The 19,672-nt window shown below is 38.4% G+C and overlaps 2 protein-coding genes across 2 annotated transcripts in view; one reads left to right on the top strand and one right to left on the bottom strand.

Moving 5' to 3' along the window:
* Positions 1 to 548: 548 nt before the first annotated feature.
* The window catches only part of LOC144636392 (putative skeletal organic matrix protein 5), a 73,711-nt gene continuing 54,587 nt past the window's right edge, over positions 549 to 19,672 (bottom strand). The window contains exons 1-4 of the mRNA XM_078495597.1: positions 3,196 to 5,103; positions 3,038 to 3,080; positions 1,213 to 1,339; positions 549 to 1,139 (exon numbers count right to left, since the gene is read on the bottom strand). Of these exons, the coding sequence (XP_078351723.1) occupies positions 615 to 1,139; positions 1,213 to 1,339; positions 3,038 to 3,080; positions 3,196 to 3,421 (921 nt within the window). The 5' untranslated portion in view covers positions 3,422 to 5,103 and the 3' untranslated portion in view covers positions 549 to 614. Of the gene's footprint in view, positions 1,140 to 1,212; positions 1,340 to 3,037; positions 3,081 to 3,195 lie in introns of the transcript that reaches the window.
* LOC144636266 (uncharacterized) lies at positions 5,844 to 18,841 on the top strand. The gene is made up of 8 exons (XM_078495430.1): positions 5,844 to 6,002; positions 11,699 to 12,623; positions 13,779 to 14,875; positions 15,249 to 15,478; positions 15,831 to 16,142; positions 16,517 to 16,719; positions 17,464 to 17,607; positions 18,612 to 18,841. The coding sequence occupies exons 2-8, from the start codon at positions 11,914 to 11,916 to the stop codon at positions 18,622 to 18,624; spliced, it is 2,709 nt and encodes a 902-aa protein (XP_078351556.1). The 5' UTR covers positions 5,844 to 6,002; positions 11,699 to 11,913; the 3' UTR covers positions 18,625 to 18,841.

The raw sequence follows: 19,672 nt of genomic DNA, 5'->3' as shown, positions 1-19,672 counted from the left end.
ATGAAAATGCAACTGAAGAACTTGAAAAATTCTAGGCCATACTTGTCCAAATAATGCCATCAGACTTATGGCAACTCCTTACTTCTTTGAGAATTAATGCTAAACAATAAAACAAAGGTAAAGAAAGTTGTACCATTTTTTTATTTTTTGTAACACGGTGAAGAAAAGCTTAATGTGTGCAAATTTAAGATTACTGTCAGTCAGAGAGTGTTGGTCATTGGTCCCTTGATCTGTTGGTCAGTCTGTCACTCAGGGTTGGTTAAGGTTTGGTCAGGGTTGGTTGGGATCAGTCTGTCAGTCGGGTGGGTCAGGGTTGGTAAAGGTTTGGTCAGGGTCGGTTGGGGTCAGTCTGTCAGTCGGGTTGGTCAGGGTTGGTAAAGGTTTGGTCAGGGTCGGTTGGGGTCAGTCTGTCAGTCGGGTTGGTCAGGGTTGGTAAAGGTTTGGTCAGGGTTGGTTGGGGTCAGTGTGTCAGTCGGGTGGGTCAGGGTTGGTAAAGGTTTGGTCAGGGTCAGCTGGAGTCAGTCTGTCAGTAACAATAACAAAAAGTTAGATGTGATGTTTCTTTTATTACATCAGTGGCATTTTCTACAGAAAGGAACAATCTAGTTCCACTTTTACTGAACCAAGATGTATCCCATGGCTTTGATGTTTTTTGGGCCATTATCTGCAGTATAGCCCTTTATGGCATTATTTCCACATGTGTTGGAATCATCAGTCGCGCCTCCTGTTCCAAAACCGATTTTGGAATCACAAGTTCTGCAAACTCTCTGGTCGTTTCCAAGGATACCGATTCTTGCTCTAGCATAAGACTTTGAACCACCAACCATATTGAACCCTTCATTTCTACACCCAGTCTGCAATGAGGCTTGGGAGCCAATCAGCGACTTCCATGTTTTATAACCCAGTGAGGTGGCGCGGTATTTTCCGTCAGCGATCAGTGAGTACAGAGAGTTGGCCTGCTTTTTGATGACAATGAACTTGTTCTGATGACCGATTTTCATTCCAAGACAAATCTTGGAGAAGGGTGTGTTCCAGTAGGTCGGTAACTTGGTCTCTTGTGTGTCAAACCCAGTCTTGCCTCCTGCAAGGTTATAGGCATTTCTGTCGCTCCAGAACTTAGAATCATAGTGGAAGGTTTTCTGAAATACAAAAGAAAATATTGCTCAGTGCATTGAGTTTCTTGCTTGCTATCGAAAGAAGTCAGCTACATACCTTTGTGCCGTCAATCTTCATGGCCAGTGTCCATCCTCCATCTCCACATCCAAAGTTTCCCATGTGACAGTAAACAGGAATCTTTTGTGAACCAAACTTCAGTGTGAATACTTGACTTTTTGTTGACCTGTGTTGAAAAAAAAATGATGCTGGTTATATAATTAACACAACCCTTAAAATGCCAAAAGTGGTCAAAGTGAAATTTTTCCTTACAGTGGTAATGGGAATAAAGGAAAAAATCAACTACAGGATGTTTTTTGATCCACACAGCTAAGATTACCGAAATGTATTGTTGAAGTCATGTAGGGAGAATTGAACTTTGTAGATTAGGACTAAGAAATGCATAAGATTTGGACTAGTCATGCTGAGATTTAAAATTAACTTCAGAACATTTTTAATGTGCTTTTATCTCATATTGTCCAGCTTTGTAATTTTTTCATCATTTATTAGTTTATTTTGTTTTATTTTTCATATTTTCCCCCAGGAATTTTCTGAAAATTACTGGTAAGAAAGTCTCTTGGTTTTAAACTAACAGTGACCACCATCTACTTTCTATTCAATATGTCAGATACAAAGCGAAACATAAAGAATTTGTATAGACTCTGGATTAAAAGGAACTTTGTTGCATGTGCTAAATTTAAATTCTACTAAGTTGCATTGTAACAAATGTACAGAAGTCGAAGTCAGTAACCAGAACTTGTAGATTAATGTGACTATGTTTCTGACAAAACTTGCATGTAAGTGGCAGAAAAATAATAATGAAAAAGAAAATAAGCAGATGGAGGGAGGCAACCACCCCCACCCCCACCCCCTTGGCAAATAGCTCATCAGATCAGTTTACAGTAACTCTACCTCCCTTCCCAAAACACAGTTGCCCCTTCCCAAAAAAAGAAGGGAAAAACGTTTTTCATCTGCCCCCCCCCCCCCAAAAAAAAAGAAAGAAAAATAAATGAAATGAAATACCAAAAAAGGTGTACCCAACTCCAATAACATTTTTTCGTTCATTCGAAAACAACAGTTGCAATTTGAAATAGAACTTTATCAATAGCAAAACTCAATTTAATAAAGGCTATCATCTCAAATAGATAGTTCTTTACAATGAATTGTTGTACTGTGTGTTCGGTGCCATAAAATATATTGAAAGAGGCTGAAAGTTCAGTAAAAGGGAAAATTGATTCTTTGTGGTTATGTCACATTATAGAGCAACACTTTTTGCCCCAAAAAAGGCTTGAGATTTTTTTATTGTTGCTAATTGTAATATCAGAGACAAGAACGCAGTAATTCAGAATCCTTCCATAATGTCTACATTCAAGACGCCGTGAAAGTACAATACACACATCCCAGGTAAAATGAGTCTATTAAGTCTATTAACTTGTGCAATGTTTGCGTCGAAAAAAGAAGTTTCCTTCTGGACGGATTGCGTGCCTACTTTCAGATTTTTTTTTTTAACACGTGAATTGAGGACGTGCATTGTGATTTCCTTACATACATCAAAAGAAAGGTTTATTTGTAGGTGCCTAATACCTCTAATACGTACCGCATAACATGAAATTCTATTTCGCGAGTTTCAAAGGGTGACAGTTTGCGACATAGTGAATTTGTTAAGCGTATTTTTTAACAAATAAGAAACTGTTTTTTTGTTTGGTTTTTCGCAACATGGGATTTTTGTGATTTAAAACGTATTGCGAAAAGTTAATTTCGCGCAAATTTCATGTAATATTATAAGTACTGCCAACTTATTCGAGATCTGGACAAAACCCGCGCGAAAATTCCGGGACAATTTCGTATCAAGGTTGAAACATTAACAAGGTGTATACCAACTTACTTGTATTTTTCATACTGTTCCTTGCATGAAGATGCAGGGACGGCTGTAAAGAAAAATAAACCTCTGGTTAATTGAAAAGCGCATGTTTAACAGGATTGAATCGAAATGCGTTAATTAAAAAACAACTGGAAAACAGTGCCAAAAAATAAGTAATTTACCCGGCTGTGGAGGAGAAGGTTTCTTGATCACTGCAATCAGACTTTCCAATTTTGTTTGCAGCATTTTCATGGCATTATTGGCGTCCGAGTCCTGAATCATGTTACAGATCAGGTTACAGGCCATCATCTTGTCGTAAGGTTTGGCACAAGATGGGGTGGATTTGTCTCCATTCACGGTCAGTACAAGGGAGATTGCGATGAAACAAGCTTGGAAAGACAAGCGCATGTTGACGATTTGTAATACAAACGTTTTGCCTTACAAGTAAATTCTGTGGATCGTTCACTCTTTTGACTAGCCCATAGTCTTGACCTTGTTTTTGTCCAAGCTGACTGAATCATTGTTTACAAACGCGAGAATTTTCTTGCTTGCAGCCAGCATCCAATGAACTCGGTCCAAGTTTTTCCCGGAAGTTTGTTTTGTTATTGTGCGCGCGTCGTTATTCAGTTATTTGCACAAGTTTTCTATTCAATACAGCCTCTTCCATACACTCAAAGCGTATTGAGAAAAACTAAAGTAAAAACCTCCTACTTTGAGCCGTCTCTATTCAACGGCCAGCTTCTATCCTTTTCCAGAAACTAGAAGCCGGGATATTTCGCATTTCGAGTATCAAGCGCGGCCCTGAAGCAAAGTGGTGACTCGCGCCTCTCCACAGAATTTCGCGGCGTTTAATTGCTCCAAGAAAATAGACAAATATAAATGACTCGTATCCCTGTCAAAATCATATTCGAAATAGGAATTGAGCGGTAGAAGAGAAAAGGATTGAAAATCAAGCGAGGGATGCTTGGGTTGGGGACCCGCAGTGGAGAAGAAAAGCTGGTGGTGTATTTCCCCTGTGATTTCAATCACGAACACCGCCAGAAAATCAGATGATTCAGTATTTGTCAATAAACCTTTGAAAACTGAATTCAAATTTCACAAGTTGCTCTTTCCTCGGCTGGCAATATTTGGAAAATAAGTTATCAAACAACACTGATATAGCTTAGAGTTATTTAGTTCAAGGTGCGGTGACAGTGGTAATTCGATCATTACCTTATCTAGGAGAAATTTCTACCAGAAAACTAGCACTTATCGCAGATTAGTTCTTACCGTAGTTTTTTTAATGCAAAACTATACGTGTTCTGTTGTTTGAATAGACTACAAAGTCAACTGAACCTTTGTTTTGTTAATGTAGATGTGCCTACTAATACGTATTTCAGAGTAAACTTTTCAAATGTCAATAATACAAGCGTCACTATTATTAAAAACCCATAATTGAGTTGTTTCAGTTGTTAAAAATATTCATTCTCCTTACAGATTGCTATATTTTTCCTGTTTTGTCAGCTGTGAGAATTTGGTGGCATTAAGGCAGTACACTCCCATTGGATGACGTTTTTCTTTGTGTAGGTCGCGTGCCTGTTAGACGGGTCACCGCGGAAGAGTGTTAACAGACTATTGTGCTACCTGACAAAATATAACTGATCGAAAGGAGTTGTTTGAACAGAAAACTAAAAATATCTCAGTATTGAACCAACTTTCTGACAGCTTCATGGAAATGTCAACCTTGAATAAAATAAGGGTTACAAGGTCTAATAAAGAAATAAAATAAAATCGAAAACAGTCTAGCTTTTTATCGGCTTCCCCTTTTTCAACACTTCTCCCTTCCCGTCTCCTCTCTTCCCCTAACACACACACTCGCCCAGCGATCGACTGGTGGGGCTGGGGTGGGTCGGGGGGGGGGGGGGGAGGTAGGGGACAACAATACAGCTTTTAAAATAGCCAGCGTCGTTTGAAGAATTCGCTTGCCGTAATTTTAGGGGAAAGTTGTTCCACAAATGAGCTCCACTGTATGAAAAACCTATCAGTAGGTTTTGGAAGAGCTAGTTTGTTTGTTTTCAGTGTCCCTTAAACGGTAAACACTCAGGTTGTCGCGAAAAACAAATCTTGATGTTAATTTAACTTTATAATTATTCTGGTGTCATCGCATGTAAGGTCTTCAACCAGAAGTACATGATAGTTTTTTTAAATCGTTAATGAGAGAGTTTCTGCCATACAAGTGCCCGGAACAATTCGTTCAAGTTGCTATCATGACTATCCTCATAGCTAGCAGATATTAATAAGAGGGTTGCACGATTTTGAAGCTTTAAAAGCTTTTCAGTTAGTCCTATGTTACAGTTTTCCCACACAATTATCAAAATGAGATAAGACTATTTATAAACTTGGATTATAATACTGAACGGAATATAAAGAGAAGCAATTTTTTGCAGACATTCTGATTGGTCTTTGTAAAACAAAAGTTTCAATGTCACGGAAAAAGCGCGAGACAACAACCGGAAATCAGTCTGCTTTCGCGGGCTGGGAACGAGAATGACGCAATCTCGTTCTCGTAGCCCACATTCTTCTTGATCAGCGTCATTCCGCTGAATAAGAGTAACGCTTCGAGGTAACGCGGACCCTCGCCCGAGAAAAACGCGTTCTGGGACTCGCACATGCACAGACATAAAAAAAAACTCTCTCTAGGAGATATGTATAAGTAGCAAGGACAAAAATAACGAAATGAATAAAAAATCTAACATTTTATTATTTTTAAATAAAACAACCGTTTTTATAGTCGTGTACTTGCGTTATCATGATTTTAACTTGCGTTACTGTTAGCGCGCGCTTGGCGCGATTCTGACGTCAATGTGCGTTTGTGAGGTCAAAGGTTACAAACTCCTACGGGAATGCATTGGGTTATACGAGTGTGATGGCACAATGCTGAAAATGGACAAGAAAAAAGTTTTCATATTGATCTTTCTTTGTTTCCTGGTATCAAACGCAGTTTGCAAAGGTAAGAGACATCCATTTATTAAATTCGCTTTTACCAATTTATTAGAAAACGCGATTTACTAGGCTCTGGATAAAACTCGCGACGGAAATTTGGACTTGCCAAAACTTAAGAGACAGATTTGTTTCCTATTACTAACGAAACGTACAGTACTAAACATGACTGAAAAACCCGCAAAGGAGAACATGCCTGTTAAAAAAAACCTTCGTTTCCATACCGAGTTACTACTCCGGCTATGCAGGACGAGACAAAAGGTTTTCGCTCTTTGTAAGGAAGCGGGCGTTTCCCAAATTGCGCGCTTGTTTTTTACCACCTTGGCCCTTTCTCAGTTTTCACAAATTAAACCAACCGAAAACATCATTATTTTCTGGTGTTTCGACAAAACATAGACAGTTTGTGAATGGCTTCCTTTCCCGTTTGGCGGCAGCATTGCTCGATCCTGATTGGCTAAGCGTGCCATCTTCTGCACTTAGTTCAAGGTGGCTTCGAACCGTTTTGAAATTGACGAAAATTCAGTCAAATTAATGAGTGAAATGCATTTGAGATCGATTTTCGACTTCTTTGTGAATGAAAATCGGCATGTAGCTTTAAAAAATGTTTAAATCAAGTTTTCAGCATTTTAGACGAAGAGTAAGAAAGGAAAACAAGAGACTATTCACTTTCAAATTGTTTTGGATCACTATTATCGGCAAACGCTGGTTGATCGGTTATTGATAGCGGTCTTCTTCGCGCCTTTAGCTTCGCCTTACAAAGCTTGGCCGCAAAATATGTCTTTTTCACGGTAAGGAGGTAAGAGGTCTTATTTTTTCTCAGCGCGTGAGCGGGCAAGATGAACCGAATCCTGCAATCTGATTGGTTCCGGGAGCGGGCGGAATTTTCCGATCTTGACCGCGGTCAACGGATTGGGATGCAGTTCCGCGCGAAATCGAAATCAGTTTGCAGTGAGACGAACAAACACATGAAAGTTTTGCTCTCCAAAATGGAAATAACTGTTCACCAACCGTTGTAAATTTGAAAGGACTAGAAAAGCAGTGGAATTAAAGGCCTCAAAGTTCTTCAAAAGGCGAGTATTTGTTTCTTTCTCAGCAAAATTGAGTTGTAGTTTGCCGTTCGTAGTTTGCCCGTGTTGTTTGTGCATTTTGCAATGATTCTCACGCCATTGCGGTAAACTTCACCACGGTTTTTAGACTCTATCTATGAGTTTAATTGCCATGTTTATCTGTCAAGTTTTGCTAAAACAGAAACTATTTGTCGTCATTCAAGGAAATGAGATTTTTTGATTAAAAACGAACAATTTAATTATCACAATATTGTGCCGTACGTAGACACTACGCATTTCATTCAGCTTGGCACTGTTTATCAGAATAAAATTTTCCTGGGAAAAATGCAGGGATTATTAATTTGTTAAATACAAGTGTGAATAGCTAAAAATACTGTTTTCGAGTCAAAGAGTATTTTTGAGTCAGAGAAATAGGCTTAACACCCTGCGAGCAAAGATTCTTTCAAGACGTTTCAAAACATTTATCGAGAATTGTTCGGGAAGCCGACTGAAATCGATTTAAATGTGTTAAGTTTTGCGGTATATTCGTTCTATATTTATGACTTCATTTGCTTTCCTTGATTCTCTGCAGTGTAAATTAAATATGCTGAACCTTTTTTTTTAATTACGGTTCATTTTAAGTTAAGCTATTTTATTCCGAATTAAATAGCAAACAGTATTCTTCACTCTTGCTCGTCGATCGAGTCGGACTCAAATCAAATCAAAGCAAATCAAATCCGCGCGTATACAAGCAATTATTATTCAACACATGCGCGCGCTGCCCATATATGGTCAAAATGTTAAAGTTATCTGTCATCCGTACATAACAGATATCCTGCGTTATTATTCAACAGATGCGCGCGCTGCCCATATATGGTCAAAATGTTAAGGATATCTGTCATCCGTACATAACAGATATCCTGCGATATTCGTAGGTTGCGAAGATTCGTCCGAAATCTTGTAAAGCGCTGCATAATTACAGTTTTTCTATGTCCAAAATGTGTTTCGTTGACAATTTGTTGAATAATAAAACAATTATCCTGCTCAATCTTGCGGAATATCGTCTGATTTTAGCCAACTCGGCCTACGGCCTCGTCGGCTAAGTATCAGGCGATATTCCGCGCGATTTCGCAGGATAATTGTTAAATATACGTAGGTTGCGAAGATTCGTCCGAAATCTTGTAAAGCGCTGCATAATGACAGTTTTTATATCTGCAAGATAAGTTTCGTTGACAATTTGTTGAATAATAAAACAATTATCCTGCTCAATCTTGCGGAATATCGTCTGATTTTAGCCAACTCGGCCTACGGCCTCGTCGGCTAAGTATCAGGCGATATTCCGCGCGATTTCGCAGGATAATTGTTAAAGATTTTGCGACACATTTTTCCTTGGTTTCTTTTCCAAACAAATTAAAGTAGAAAAAAATAAAAACGTTATTTGCCAGCCTAGGTCGGTCCGTATTGGGAAAAACTGTACCCTCGGTCTTGAGCACGGCCCTCGGCCTGCAGCCTCGGGCCGTACTCAAGACCTCGGGTACAGTTTTTCCCAATACGGACCTCCCGGCCGGCAAATAACATATATTTATCATATGACCCGTACGGACCCGCGCGCAATTTCCTTGGAAAACCATATGAAAAAAGTCCCGTATGAGGGCCGTACGCCTCGCTCTAGCAGGGCCGGGAAAAGCCGTACGGCCCTATACTACTAGAAATGCGTACGGCCCCGCTACTGCTGCAAGATGCCGGAATTGCATGGAACCAGTTGATTCCACGGCTTTGAATTCAGATGAGCGATAGTTAAGATTTTTCTAAAAAGCAAAGAATGCCCAACATGTTTATTAAAACTTTACTATCTAGAAAGCGATGTAGTTTGCAGGCGCAAAAATTAAAACATAACGTGTTTAAACTTGGCAAATGATGAAGAAATACTCCTGACAAACAACAATAAAATCGAAATAAAAGCCGTCAAAAAACAACATACAATTGGACAAAGACGTATCCTGGTTTGTAGTCATGATAAACATTGAAGAAAAATGCAAATGCGAAGTAAACTCAAATTTATCTTTCTGCTGCGTAAATTTTTATAAAATCACAGCAAACAAAATGCGAGTACATGTTTACGACTAACATGACTCGGCGAGGATGCTTGCGTCAACGGAAAAAACACTGTTTTGGTCCATTCAAGAACATTGTTTACGAAGAATCGGCGAAGCAGAAGCACCAAGAATTGCTCCGAGAAAAATACAAACATCTATGGCTTTACCGTTTTATCTCGAAATGAGAGAATTATCGAGGCAAAAAAAAAAAAACAAAAAAAAAAAAAACGCGAGTTTCCATTTTTAAGCAATATTTTGGTTTCACAAAATATTACATAACTATCATTCCAACACTTTTAACAATTCCTAAAATTAAGGTTTCAATACACTTGTAAAGATCTGATCTTTACAACAAAAAATAAACACTAAACAGAACTAACGAATTCAGGGACTAAGAAGCAACAGCAGACGTTCATGAATCCTACGATCCGTGGTAAACAAAACAGCGTGAAGCCGAAGGGAAACGAAGCGAAGCAAAATCCTTAACTGCCAGTACAATCCCTTTCCAAGTCTTCATGTAGTTTCATGGATTAAGATCTAATGTCGTTTTCAACATACAAAATCCTTCTTCTTGTTGGAAAATTAATTACCTTATCCTCTCGTTTACACCAATGGTGAATTTCGGCTCAGAAGAAACGTCGCTAAGTTGTTCAATCAGGATAAATTCAGTCTTCGCTGAGATGAGCACGACTAGCCGAAACGTCGTGCAAATTCTTTCTTCTTGTTGGAAAATTAATTACCTTATCCTCTCTCTTTCTTGTAGTCCTTCATAAACGTTTCCTTTGAAATTTCTACTAACTTCAGTCATGTACGAGGAATTTAGTCGGATTTAAATCTTCTAGGAATGGAGCGAAAACTTGGAAATTTGGTTAACAATTTTAACAAAAGTTCAAAAACTTTGTACGCACATCGCAGTTCAAATGTACTTTACTGGCTTCCCAAACAAATTACAAGCTACCATTGGCTTTTCAAAATGCGCGCGAAACGGGCCGCCGCGTCTGTATCCACGAAAGAAAAACAAAAAAAATTCATTGGTCATATGATAAAATGCTTATTGACTGAGTTAGGTTGGGCCGGACGGGAAAATATTTGGCTTGAGGTCAGAGGCAAAAAAAAAAAAAAAAAAAAAAAAAAAAAAAAACGCGAGTTTCCATTTTTAAGCAATATTTTGGTTTCACAAAATATTACATAACTATCATTCCAACACTTTTAACAATTCCTAAAATTAAGGTTTCAATACACTTGTAAAGATCTGATCTTTACAACAAAAAATAAACACTAAACAGAACTAACGAATTCAGGGACTAAGAAGCAACAGCAGACGTTCATGAATCCTACGATCCGTGGTAAACAAAACAGCGTGAAGCCGAAGGGAAACGAAGCGAAGCAAAATCCTTAACTGCCAGTACAATCCCTTTCCAAGTCTTCATGTAGTTTCATGGATTAAGATCTAATGTCGTTTTCAACATACAAAATCCTTCTTCTTGTTGGAAAATTAATTACCTTATCCTCTCGTTTACACCAATGGTGAATTTCGGCTCAGAAGAAACGTCGCTAAGTTGTTCAATCAGGATAAATTCAGTCTTCGCTGAGATGAGCACGACTAGCCGAAACGTCGTGCAAATTCTTTCTTCTTGTTGGAAAATTAATTACCTTATCCTCTCTCTTTCTTGTAGTCCTTCATAAACGTTTCCTTTGAAATTTCTACTAACTTCAGTCATGTACGAGGAATTTAGTCGGATTTAAATCTTCTAGGAATGGAGCGAAAACTTGGAAATTTGGTTAACAATTTTAACAAAAGTTCAAAAACTTTGTACGCACATCGCAGTTCAAATGTACTTTACTGGCTTCCCAAACAAATTACAAGCTACCATTGGCTTTTCAAAATGCGCGCGAAACGGGCCGCCGCGTCTGTATCCACGAAAGAAAAACAAAAAAAATTCATTGGTCATATGATAAAATGCTTATTGACTGAGTTAGGTCGGGCCGGACGGGAAAATATTTGGCTTGAGGTCAGGACGTACGGACCGAGCTGCGCTCGGTCCGTACGTCCTGACCTCAAGCCAAATATTTTCCCGTCCGGCCCGACCTAACTCAGTCAATAAGTACATAATAATTCACGCTCACAAAAATGATTTAAATTACTTTGCAAGTAGTTTAGAAGCATGATTATTGTGGCCGGGTGCGTTGAAATGTTTTTGTTGTTGAAATTTTTCTGGCGCTTCAAAACACACTGGCTTGAATACTTGAATACTGGGTTGCCAAATATTTTCCCGTCCGGCCCGACCTAACTCAGTCAATAAGTACATAATAATTCACGCTCACAAAAATGATTTAAATTACTTTGCAAGTAGTTTAGAAGCATGATTATTGTGGCCGGGTGCGTTGAAATGTTTTTGTTGTTGAAATTTTTCTGGCGCTTCAAAACACACTGGCTTGAATACTGGGTTTCCTAGAGCAATCTTTTAACATCTAAAAGAAATAGTTTTTTTGATTTCTTAAACCTAAACTTCGTACTTGCTTATAAACAAATTAAAAATGCTGTTCCTTCTTTCAATTTTCAGAAGAATCGAACGATCTCTTTACGAAGTCTTACAGCGAAGTGATCGCTGGATTCAAGAATCCTTCAGCAAGACATGCTCGTCCACCGCATCGTTTTAGACAACAAAAGTTTCACGTCCATACAACACCAATTACAGATTCATTCTCATCCGATAATGAACGAATTGGCTCAATGGACGGAAATATTCTACCGACATAAAAGAACGGCTTAAAGCCCATGAAATTGACGGCAGATGTCGTAAATGACAAAATTAAAAATGCCTCCATCAAGCGAAATTTCGCCATGAGAAGATCAGCGAGAATGCGCAAAATGAAAGTGCTAGCTTCATTACTTGGTGCTAGAAAGCCTTCACGGGCTTCTGGTTTGGGAAATGGCAGAGGCGAGGATGTACTGGATTTCCATAACACCCCACCATTATCTGGCACGGGAGAACCTTACAAGATGAAAATTAACGCTCCACGGCTCAAGTTGACGATTCTACCAACTGAGGAAATGGTTATTCCGACAGTCGATACGGCTGATGGAGAATCAGATTGGAATTTAACGGAAGACGATACCGCTGAAAAAAATGAAGATAAATCTTCACACAGTAATGATCATAAGGACGATTCTTTACCACATGGCAGACCAAAAGTGACTGGACACGAAGGGTCAACACGTCATGGCGGCACATCAGCGATACCAAAACACAACCTGGGTGTTCATCCTGGAATGAAGACATCATCAGGTCTTCGTTGGAATGTAGCTTACGAACACGCAAAGTTAGACGAGAGTAAAAAAGGCAAACGTCTCAAAAAGAAGAAGAAGAAATCCGATTCCAAGACTGAAGACCCAGAGAACTCAGATTCAACAGCGGCCATTGTTGCAGGAATCTTGGCAGGAATTTTGATGTGTTTGTTTATTTTCACTGGTGTTCCACGTCTGTGGTAAGTTCTTGATCTTGTTGTTCTACATTTCCTGCAATCATATATCAGTTGAATATATCCCCAAAGAGATTAATAGAACACCAACTATTTTGTCGTGATACAGTACCAAATTATCAGAAGTTGTTATATATTAATCTATGCAATCAAATAGAAGAATCGACTGTTAAATCTACACACAACTACTAGTACATTCGCAAAGCATCCTTTAAACAAACTTTACAGTATTGCATCTTTGCTGAGGTTAAAAGATACAAACGATATGATTTTCATGACAGAAGAAGTCTTATAGAGTAGGAATATTACATGAGACGTGTACTGTTTATTTAAATTACAACTTTTTGAATGAGGGACTCAGGACTTCAGTGGCTATCTTAAAATCAATCAATAAATCAAGTGAGGTACAGACGAAAATAAAAATAAATAACTAGAAACGGCATATTTAAATTGTGAAAATTCTATAAATGATTTGCACGATCTAATTTTTACAGTAGTTTTCACTGGCGACAATTTGTAGTTTTGGGGTTGGCCTTCTCTGTCCTACAAATGTACATTATCGACCATATTTCTCATAAAAAATTTCTTTGTTTTGTTACTGTCAGTTTTTTTTAAAATTTGAATCTACTCAGTTAACAGGGTCTGCTATACTTCTCTGCGAAATGGAATCACATAAAAAGATTTGGCTTTTCACGCGTCAGGAATAATTCTAAAAATGTTTTCACGTTCACGCAAAAATCATGGCGATCCCTGTTTAGACTGTTACGCTCGGGAGGTGTAAAACCGGACATTGTGCCTGTCAAGATCACACACGCAACAAAATAGCTGAAAAAAGTCCCAATCCCAACCACAAAACTAAAACGAAGATGTTCGTTCGCTAGAACTAGCTAAAAAATCAGAAATAAAAAATAAAAAAAAGCGCAAATCCCGTTTCACAGGAAATAAATAGCTTCAGTATAGGGGACCCTGAGTTAAACGTAAGAAATTCTAAAATTGGAGAATATTACATTTAAGAAGTACAGAACTTAAATTAGTGATTTTCATTAATAGCTAAATCCCAAATTGTCGCCCAAAAAATAAATCTCGATTACTTTGTATGTAAGGCAAAACTCGTTAACTTCAACTAACTAATTTATTTATTTCCACAAATTTCCCATGCAGGAGAATTTGTAAGAAGCGATGGCGACGACGTCACGGTCGAGTGTTCGGATTGAATATTCCTTCAGCTGGTTACCTGAGTGAGGAGATGAGTGAAGAAGACGTGATTTTTGACAGGACGGCCATGAGACGACGTAACAAGAAATCATCCAAGGGCACAAGTTCTAAATCAACACAAAACATATCTCCAAGAAGACAAAAATCACCCCGGGAATCCTATCAATTAACTGACCATGCAACACAAGAACAGAAAATATGGACACTGACTGACACACCAAAATCTACTCCGTTGATGGCTGTTCCTACACTCACTGACACGCCTAGAACCGAAGTTTGGACGGTTAATGAGGTCCCTGAATCGAAATCCCTGGATTCTTCATTCACAGCATCGTCCCTGTCTGACTTATCAACGAAGACACCAAGTGAAACACCCCGGTCTGTATCTCTGACATCAGTGTCAGTAATCTCACTGACATCCAAGTCAGACATTTGTGCTTTTGATTTGACCTCCTCAACACGTTCATCGACTCCACCCTCCTGCCTGACAGAGAGAACTGTTCCCAGTCCTCTTCCGCTAACAACCCAGTCGAGGCTTGGTCTATCTACATCATCCGAACTGACAGTCCCTGATCATGAGTCACCACACCCATCTACATCCAAGGAATCTTCTAGCTTGTCTTTACTGCCTGCTGCTTCTGATGAATTGATACGTACCTTGTCCATGGCAACCGATAGTTCCTCAACAGAGTCCTGTAAGACGCCTGTGGCACCACGGAATGAAGTCGTGATAACAATGGACGATGATGACGATAAAGAAATTATCTACACAAGTGAGAAATCACAACGTGAGGAACCTAGCATGGTGAACAATGTCGACAAAGAAATAAGCCGAGAAGAAGTAGTGATAAGAATGGAACTTGATGATGGTGAAGACGAATCTGAATCTGAGGCTTCTTTTGGAGAACTGATTTACACGAGCGAGAAACTGGGAATGAATAATGTAACAATGAATAATGTGAATAATGTCTCGTCTGCAGATGAACCACCTTTGACTCTTCCAACGATACTACTACCAACAGCATCAACAGAACTGCGGCAAGGTGAGCAAAATAGATCCAAAGGAAGAGTGGTGGGATAGTTGTTTTAGCAAGGGCTAGTTGGGATAGGGAAGAAAGTTTCTAGTTAATTAACGCTACAGAAACCGGAATTCACTCAGGGGGCATAGTGACGCAAGCTTCACTTTACTGCAATAATTTACGCAGTGGCTGAAGAACAAAAAAAGGAGACGAAATCTATCTTCTGTTGTAAAGCTAAAAGTAAACAATACGCGTACAGGAGACGAGGAGAGTTAAATCGGCCTTGTTGACATTTTTTATTCTACGAGGCAAGTGTTGTATTGGACACATGGCTTTAATTAAAATCTAATTCACAGTCTTACTACAAACTTACAAATACGTTTCATAAATGTTTCAGGAAAGTCGCTGATTGGTGGAAGAAAGGCTTTGGAGAACCGACGCTTTATCAAACACCGGATATCAGAGCGGGAGTCAACTGGATTCAAACATGACCTGAACACGGCCATTTCACGGATTCTGGGCGAAACGAAATGTCTTGCGGACAAAAACAAAGGAAAGAGAATTGTGATCAAACACCAAACACAAGACACAAAGTACTCCCTGACTGAGAGCATTTTGCGCGCAAAGGTAGGTGACAGATTCTTGTGCTGTATGAATGTAGTATATAAAACGGTGAAAAACGGGTGTTGGGAGGGAAATTGGGACCAGAGATTGCCATTTTGTACAGTCATTGTAGAACGGATTACTAGGAAAATAGCAATTTCAGTTTGATATGGATTGGGTGATGATCGCATTGCCTTTATTAAGTAAAATACGTTAAGTTACAAAGACGTGATTCATCGTTCTACAACAAAATATTATAAAGTTTTTATCTTTACCATGCACCGATAAAGTAAAAGGAAAGTGTGTGTTGATTGTTCGTAACACTGGAAGTGATCTATATAATGCGATCTTTCTTTTTGTTTTTCTTTCTTTTCAGTCAATGATTATGAACGAGAATGTGGACAAAGAGCGCGACAAACGATCATTCCTTTGTCGTCAGGTCATCCAACAGACATTATCGTACCCAGTCCGTCCTGCTGTTCGACCCCAGCGTACTCTGGCACGAGAAATCGCTTTTGCAAAGGAAATCATTTTACCAGGTCACGCGCATCCAAGGCAGGCTGCCGTGAGGACTAAGGTCAAGCGAAAGGTTCGACGTGAAGACAAATCGGTAAACAGATGTGCTTCAACTTGCAACACTGAAACAAAGACAAAGTACATGAACCACAAGGACTACGAAAAATGGAAGGTGAATATTGGAAGTACATTTCGATACACTAACATGACATTTCCAAAATCGGCCAAACAAATAAGGGGATAAACAGGAGATGCAAGGAAAAATGTTCAGCCGAATTGTTCAAGATGTGTGAACTATCTAAAATTTCAAGAGGAACAAAAACGTCGAGACAGTTAATGTCTCTGCCATAATGCTGTTTTACTGAAATGTGCTGCGCGCAAAAGTTGTAAAGAGCAAATATGAACACTGAAAAAAAGAAGTTGTGTTTGGAAGAACTCAAAAGCTAGTAGTACGGGTTTTCTTCCTAACTGGACTCAGACCTACTGGTTTAATTACATACACGATTGCATCAAACTCACAAACACTTGTATGTCTTTAACCACCAGCTTCTTCGGGAGGATGCTATAAAGATGAAGAAAGCAAAGGGAATTAAGCCAGGTGTCGCTTTACCAAGCTTGCAGCAAGTTGTAGGTTTCTTCAATATCTCCATCCCTGATGATGTTAATTCTGATGTTACTGTATGCCAATGCTACTACTGTGACAGACACAGGAAGAAAGAACGAGGGAAGAAATTGTTGAAATTGTCCAGGTAAGAATTTATTTGCTTAAGTTGTCAGAGTTTTTCTGTTCTTTACAGGAGGGATTAAATTTGGCTGCCATTAGAACATAAGGCTTGCAGCAGTTAAGCGTCAAACAAAGATCGCAAAACTTGAAAAGATAGAAAGTTAATGCATGTAACACGAACCTTCAAATACAAATAACAAAAAATAAAAGAGCGAGCAGAAAGATACCTTAAGGTTACTATTTTTAGCGGCTACTAATTTTAGCGATTTTTTTCAGTAGAAGATTTAGCGACTATTTAATTTAGCGATTTTCCGAAAAATTAAAAAAAAATAGTAATATCGTGGGGTGGGAGGGGGGTTCTCAAATTTAACGAGTTTTAAAATTTGACCGAGACAAATTTTAGTGAGTACTAAATTTAGCGATTTTTGCCCAACTCGCTAAAATCGCTAAAATTAGTAGCCGCTAAAAATAGTAACCTTAAGGTAGTTTAAATTGTCTGGGAAAGATTTTATTTCCTTGTGTTATCAAATATTTCAGAGGTTTCTGTTCTTCAAAAGTACAGTTAATACAAACAACACTCACCTTGAATGGAATACAAATAAATACAAAGAAGAAGGGACTGAATTAGGCAACGGTCGATTGAAATCTTCGTGGACGTTTTTTTTAAACAACAGAACTTAGAAACCGAACGTTACTCGATAACAAAGAGTTCATATTTTGATTATTGTTCTCATGTTGTGGTTAAACGATTGTTTTTTTTTCTCCACAGTAAGCTGTTGCCCTTCAAATCAAAATCGTCCACCGAAGGATGCCGGCCAGCTTCTGGTAGCTCTTTATCACAAAGATCTGCCACAGCAGGCCCTTCAAATTTTTCAACAGCTAACGGAAGCACAAGAGTTGTGCCAAATAACAAGTTAGTCTCACAGCCTGTTTTTCTTTTTTGATTAAATAATTTACATGCGTGAATTTCTTTAACCAGTTAATGAGATATCTGTCAGTTTTGTATCTGTTTTTATTTTTTTTAATTTTTTTTATTATTTCATCCTTTTCCTTATTTCCTTCTGCTCGCACAGTGTCTCTAAATAAATCGATACCGGCGAATCGTTAAGAAAAACTGATAAAATACTTGCAATAGACGAGCATCCCATTCAGGGGGTGGGGTGGGGGGAAGTGTAAGAGAAGGGGAGGGAGTATTTATACTCTTGACGCTTTATGCTACTTCGCCGGCAGTTGTGAGCAACCTTGTCTCATGAAGACGTACCAAGTTAAGTGACTGTCACGCTCTTTTTAGGTCACGCAAGTCACCAAAGTACATACAGTGGAACCCCGATATAACGATCCTCGATATAACGATATTCCCGATATAACGATGAATATTCTAGGTCCCGGCAAAAGTTAGAGTAAAATGTATGGGACTAAACCCCGATATAACGATCTTCGATATAACGATATTCCCGATATAACGATGAGAGTTTAGCGGACCGAGCGTAAAATCCTCCCGATATAACGATATTATCAGTTCAGTCACAATTTATTTGCAAAACATCGAATTTAATGCAATAATATTACAGTTATTGAGTGATCTCTAACGTTTCTGTAAACAGCTTTGTACGATGATATACAAAAATGACGAAAATTATCATCATGCAAATTGTTGGGAATATCAAGAAGTAATTCTGTAAATGATATTAAATCAACTTTGTGACTCCCTGTTACAGTGTTACCCCGATATAACGATATTTTCGGTTATTTTTCTCCCATATCGTTATATCGGGAGCTTCGATATAACGATACCTCGATATAACGATATAATTTTACTACTCCCTTGGCATATCGTTATATCGGGGTTCCACTGTATAAAGCGCCTTATAAAGTCAAGCGACTTTATTTATTGATGTTTACGTTTCTTTTTTTCAGATTTTCTTGTTAAATGAATTGTACTTGATGTGTGATAACACTTTGTCGTTCCGTGGATGTGTATGTTTCAGAACGAAGAAAATTTCCAATATTTTTGAAAGAAAATCTTCGCGACTTATTTGCATTTAATGTAAATGTGGACAAAAAGTGAATAAATGTTAATTTATACCATAGAAATACCATTTATTAATACATGATATCATTCCGAAATTGTGTGTGGTAGTTCTTTTTTCCCCTGAAAACAACGTCTGGCATACAATAGAGTAGCGCTAAATTCTTGTGGACAGTCGTGGGAAGTACAAGTGGTGTTTCTATAAGAAAAGACAAAGAAAAACGTGTGAACTATTCATTCCTTTCCAACTATTCATTCGTTTCTATTCATTTGTTTCTTTCTAAACTTTTTCAGTGAATGTGAAATCCCGCAAAAGAGTAGTAAGCAGAGTAGTTTTGTCTTTTATATTCGGGAGGGCTTATTTATGGCGTACGATCTCCGCCAAAATTCATTGTTTGGATTTTAACCTCATCATTTAAATTTTCAACTTCAACAATTGAATTTTATATCAAAATTCAAAATTTTACACCCTTCTTTCAGATTTCACATTATTGGAGATGTGTTGTACACTTATCTTTCCTTTTTCTAACTCAACGTTTGTACTTGACCTTGCTCGCTGTACATTTTTAACTCACTGAGAAAATTTTCAACTCGACTTTTTAATTTTTGTTTACGCTTCAGTGATCATTTGTCGAGACAATAAGCCTTTGTCGGGGAGGGAGGGGAGAGGGATATACCTACTCCCCAGGCTCTTTCGGCTAGATTCCTGCCAGGACGGTGATTATAGTAGAATGTTGCTTCGATCGGAGTATTTAAATCGTACTCTTATAAATTTTGGGGAATTGCCATAATCGCCCTAGCATGTTTATCGAGTGCACAGCAATCGAGCGTTCCTGCATACAGGACAGACCGTTCTTTCACTGGTCGATCGCAAAGGTCGCTCTCCTTGTAATATAACGGATCGAGGATCAACTGATTTTTCTTGTAGATAATTAATGGGTTTACATTA

The sequence above is a fragment of the Oculina patagonica genome, chromosome 13 (genome assembly GCF_052425735.1).
Source record: "Oculina patagonica isolate OP01 chromosome 13, crgOcupat, whole genome shotgun sequence".
NCBI classification, from domain to species: domain Eukaryota; kingdom Metazoa; phylum Cnidaria; class Anthozoa; order Scleractinia; family Oculinidae; genus Oculina; species Oculina patagonica.
The sequence above is the reverse complement of the archived record's forward strand: the minus strand, read 5'-3'. Positions and strand labels throughout refer to the sequence as shown.

Excerpts from the sequence above, each read along its gene's own strand:
- LOC144636266 (XM_078495430.1), top strand. The coding sequence starts at position 11,914 with ATGAAATTGACGGCAGATGTCGTAAATGACAAAATTAAAAATGCCTCC. Across the intron at positions 14,876-15,248 it reads ATCAACAGAACTGCGGCAAG|GAAAGTCGCTGATTGGTGGA; the intron begins GTGAGCAAAATA and ends TAAATGTTTCAG. Across the intron at positions 16,143-16,516 it reads AGGACTACGAAAAATGGAAG|CTTCTTCGGGAGGATGCTAT; the intron begins GTGAATATTGGA and ends TTTAACCACCAG.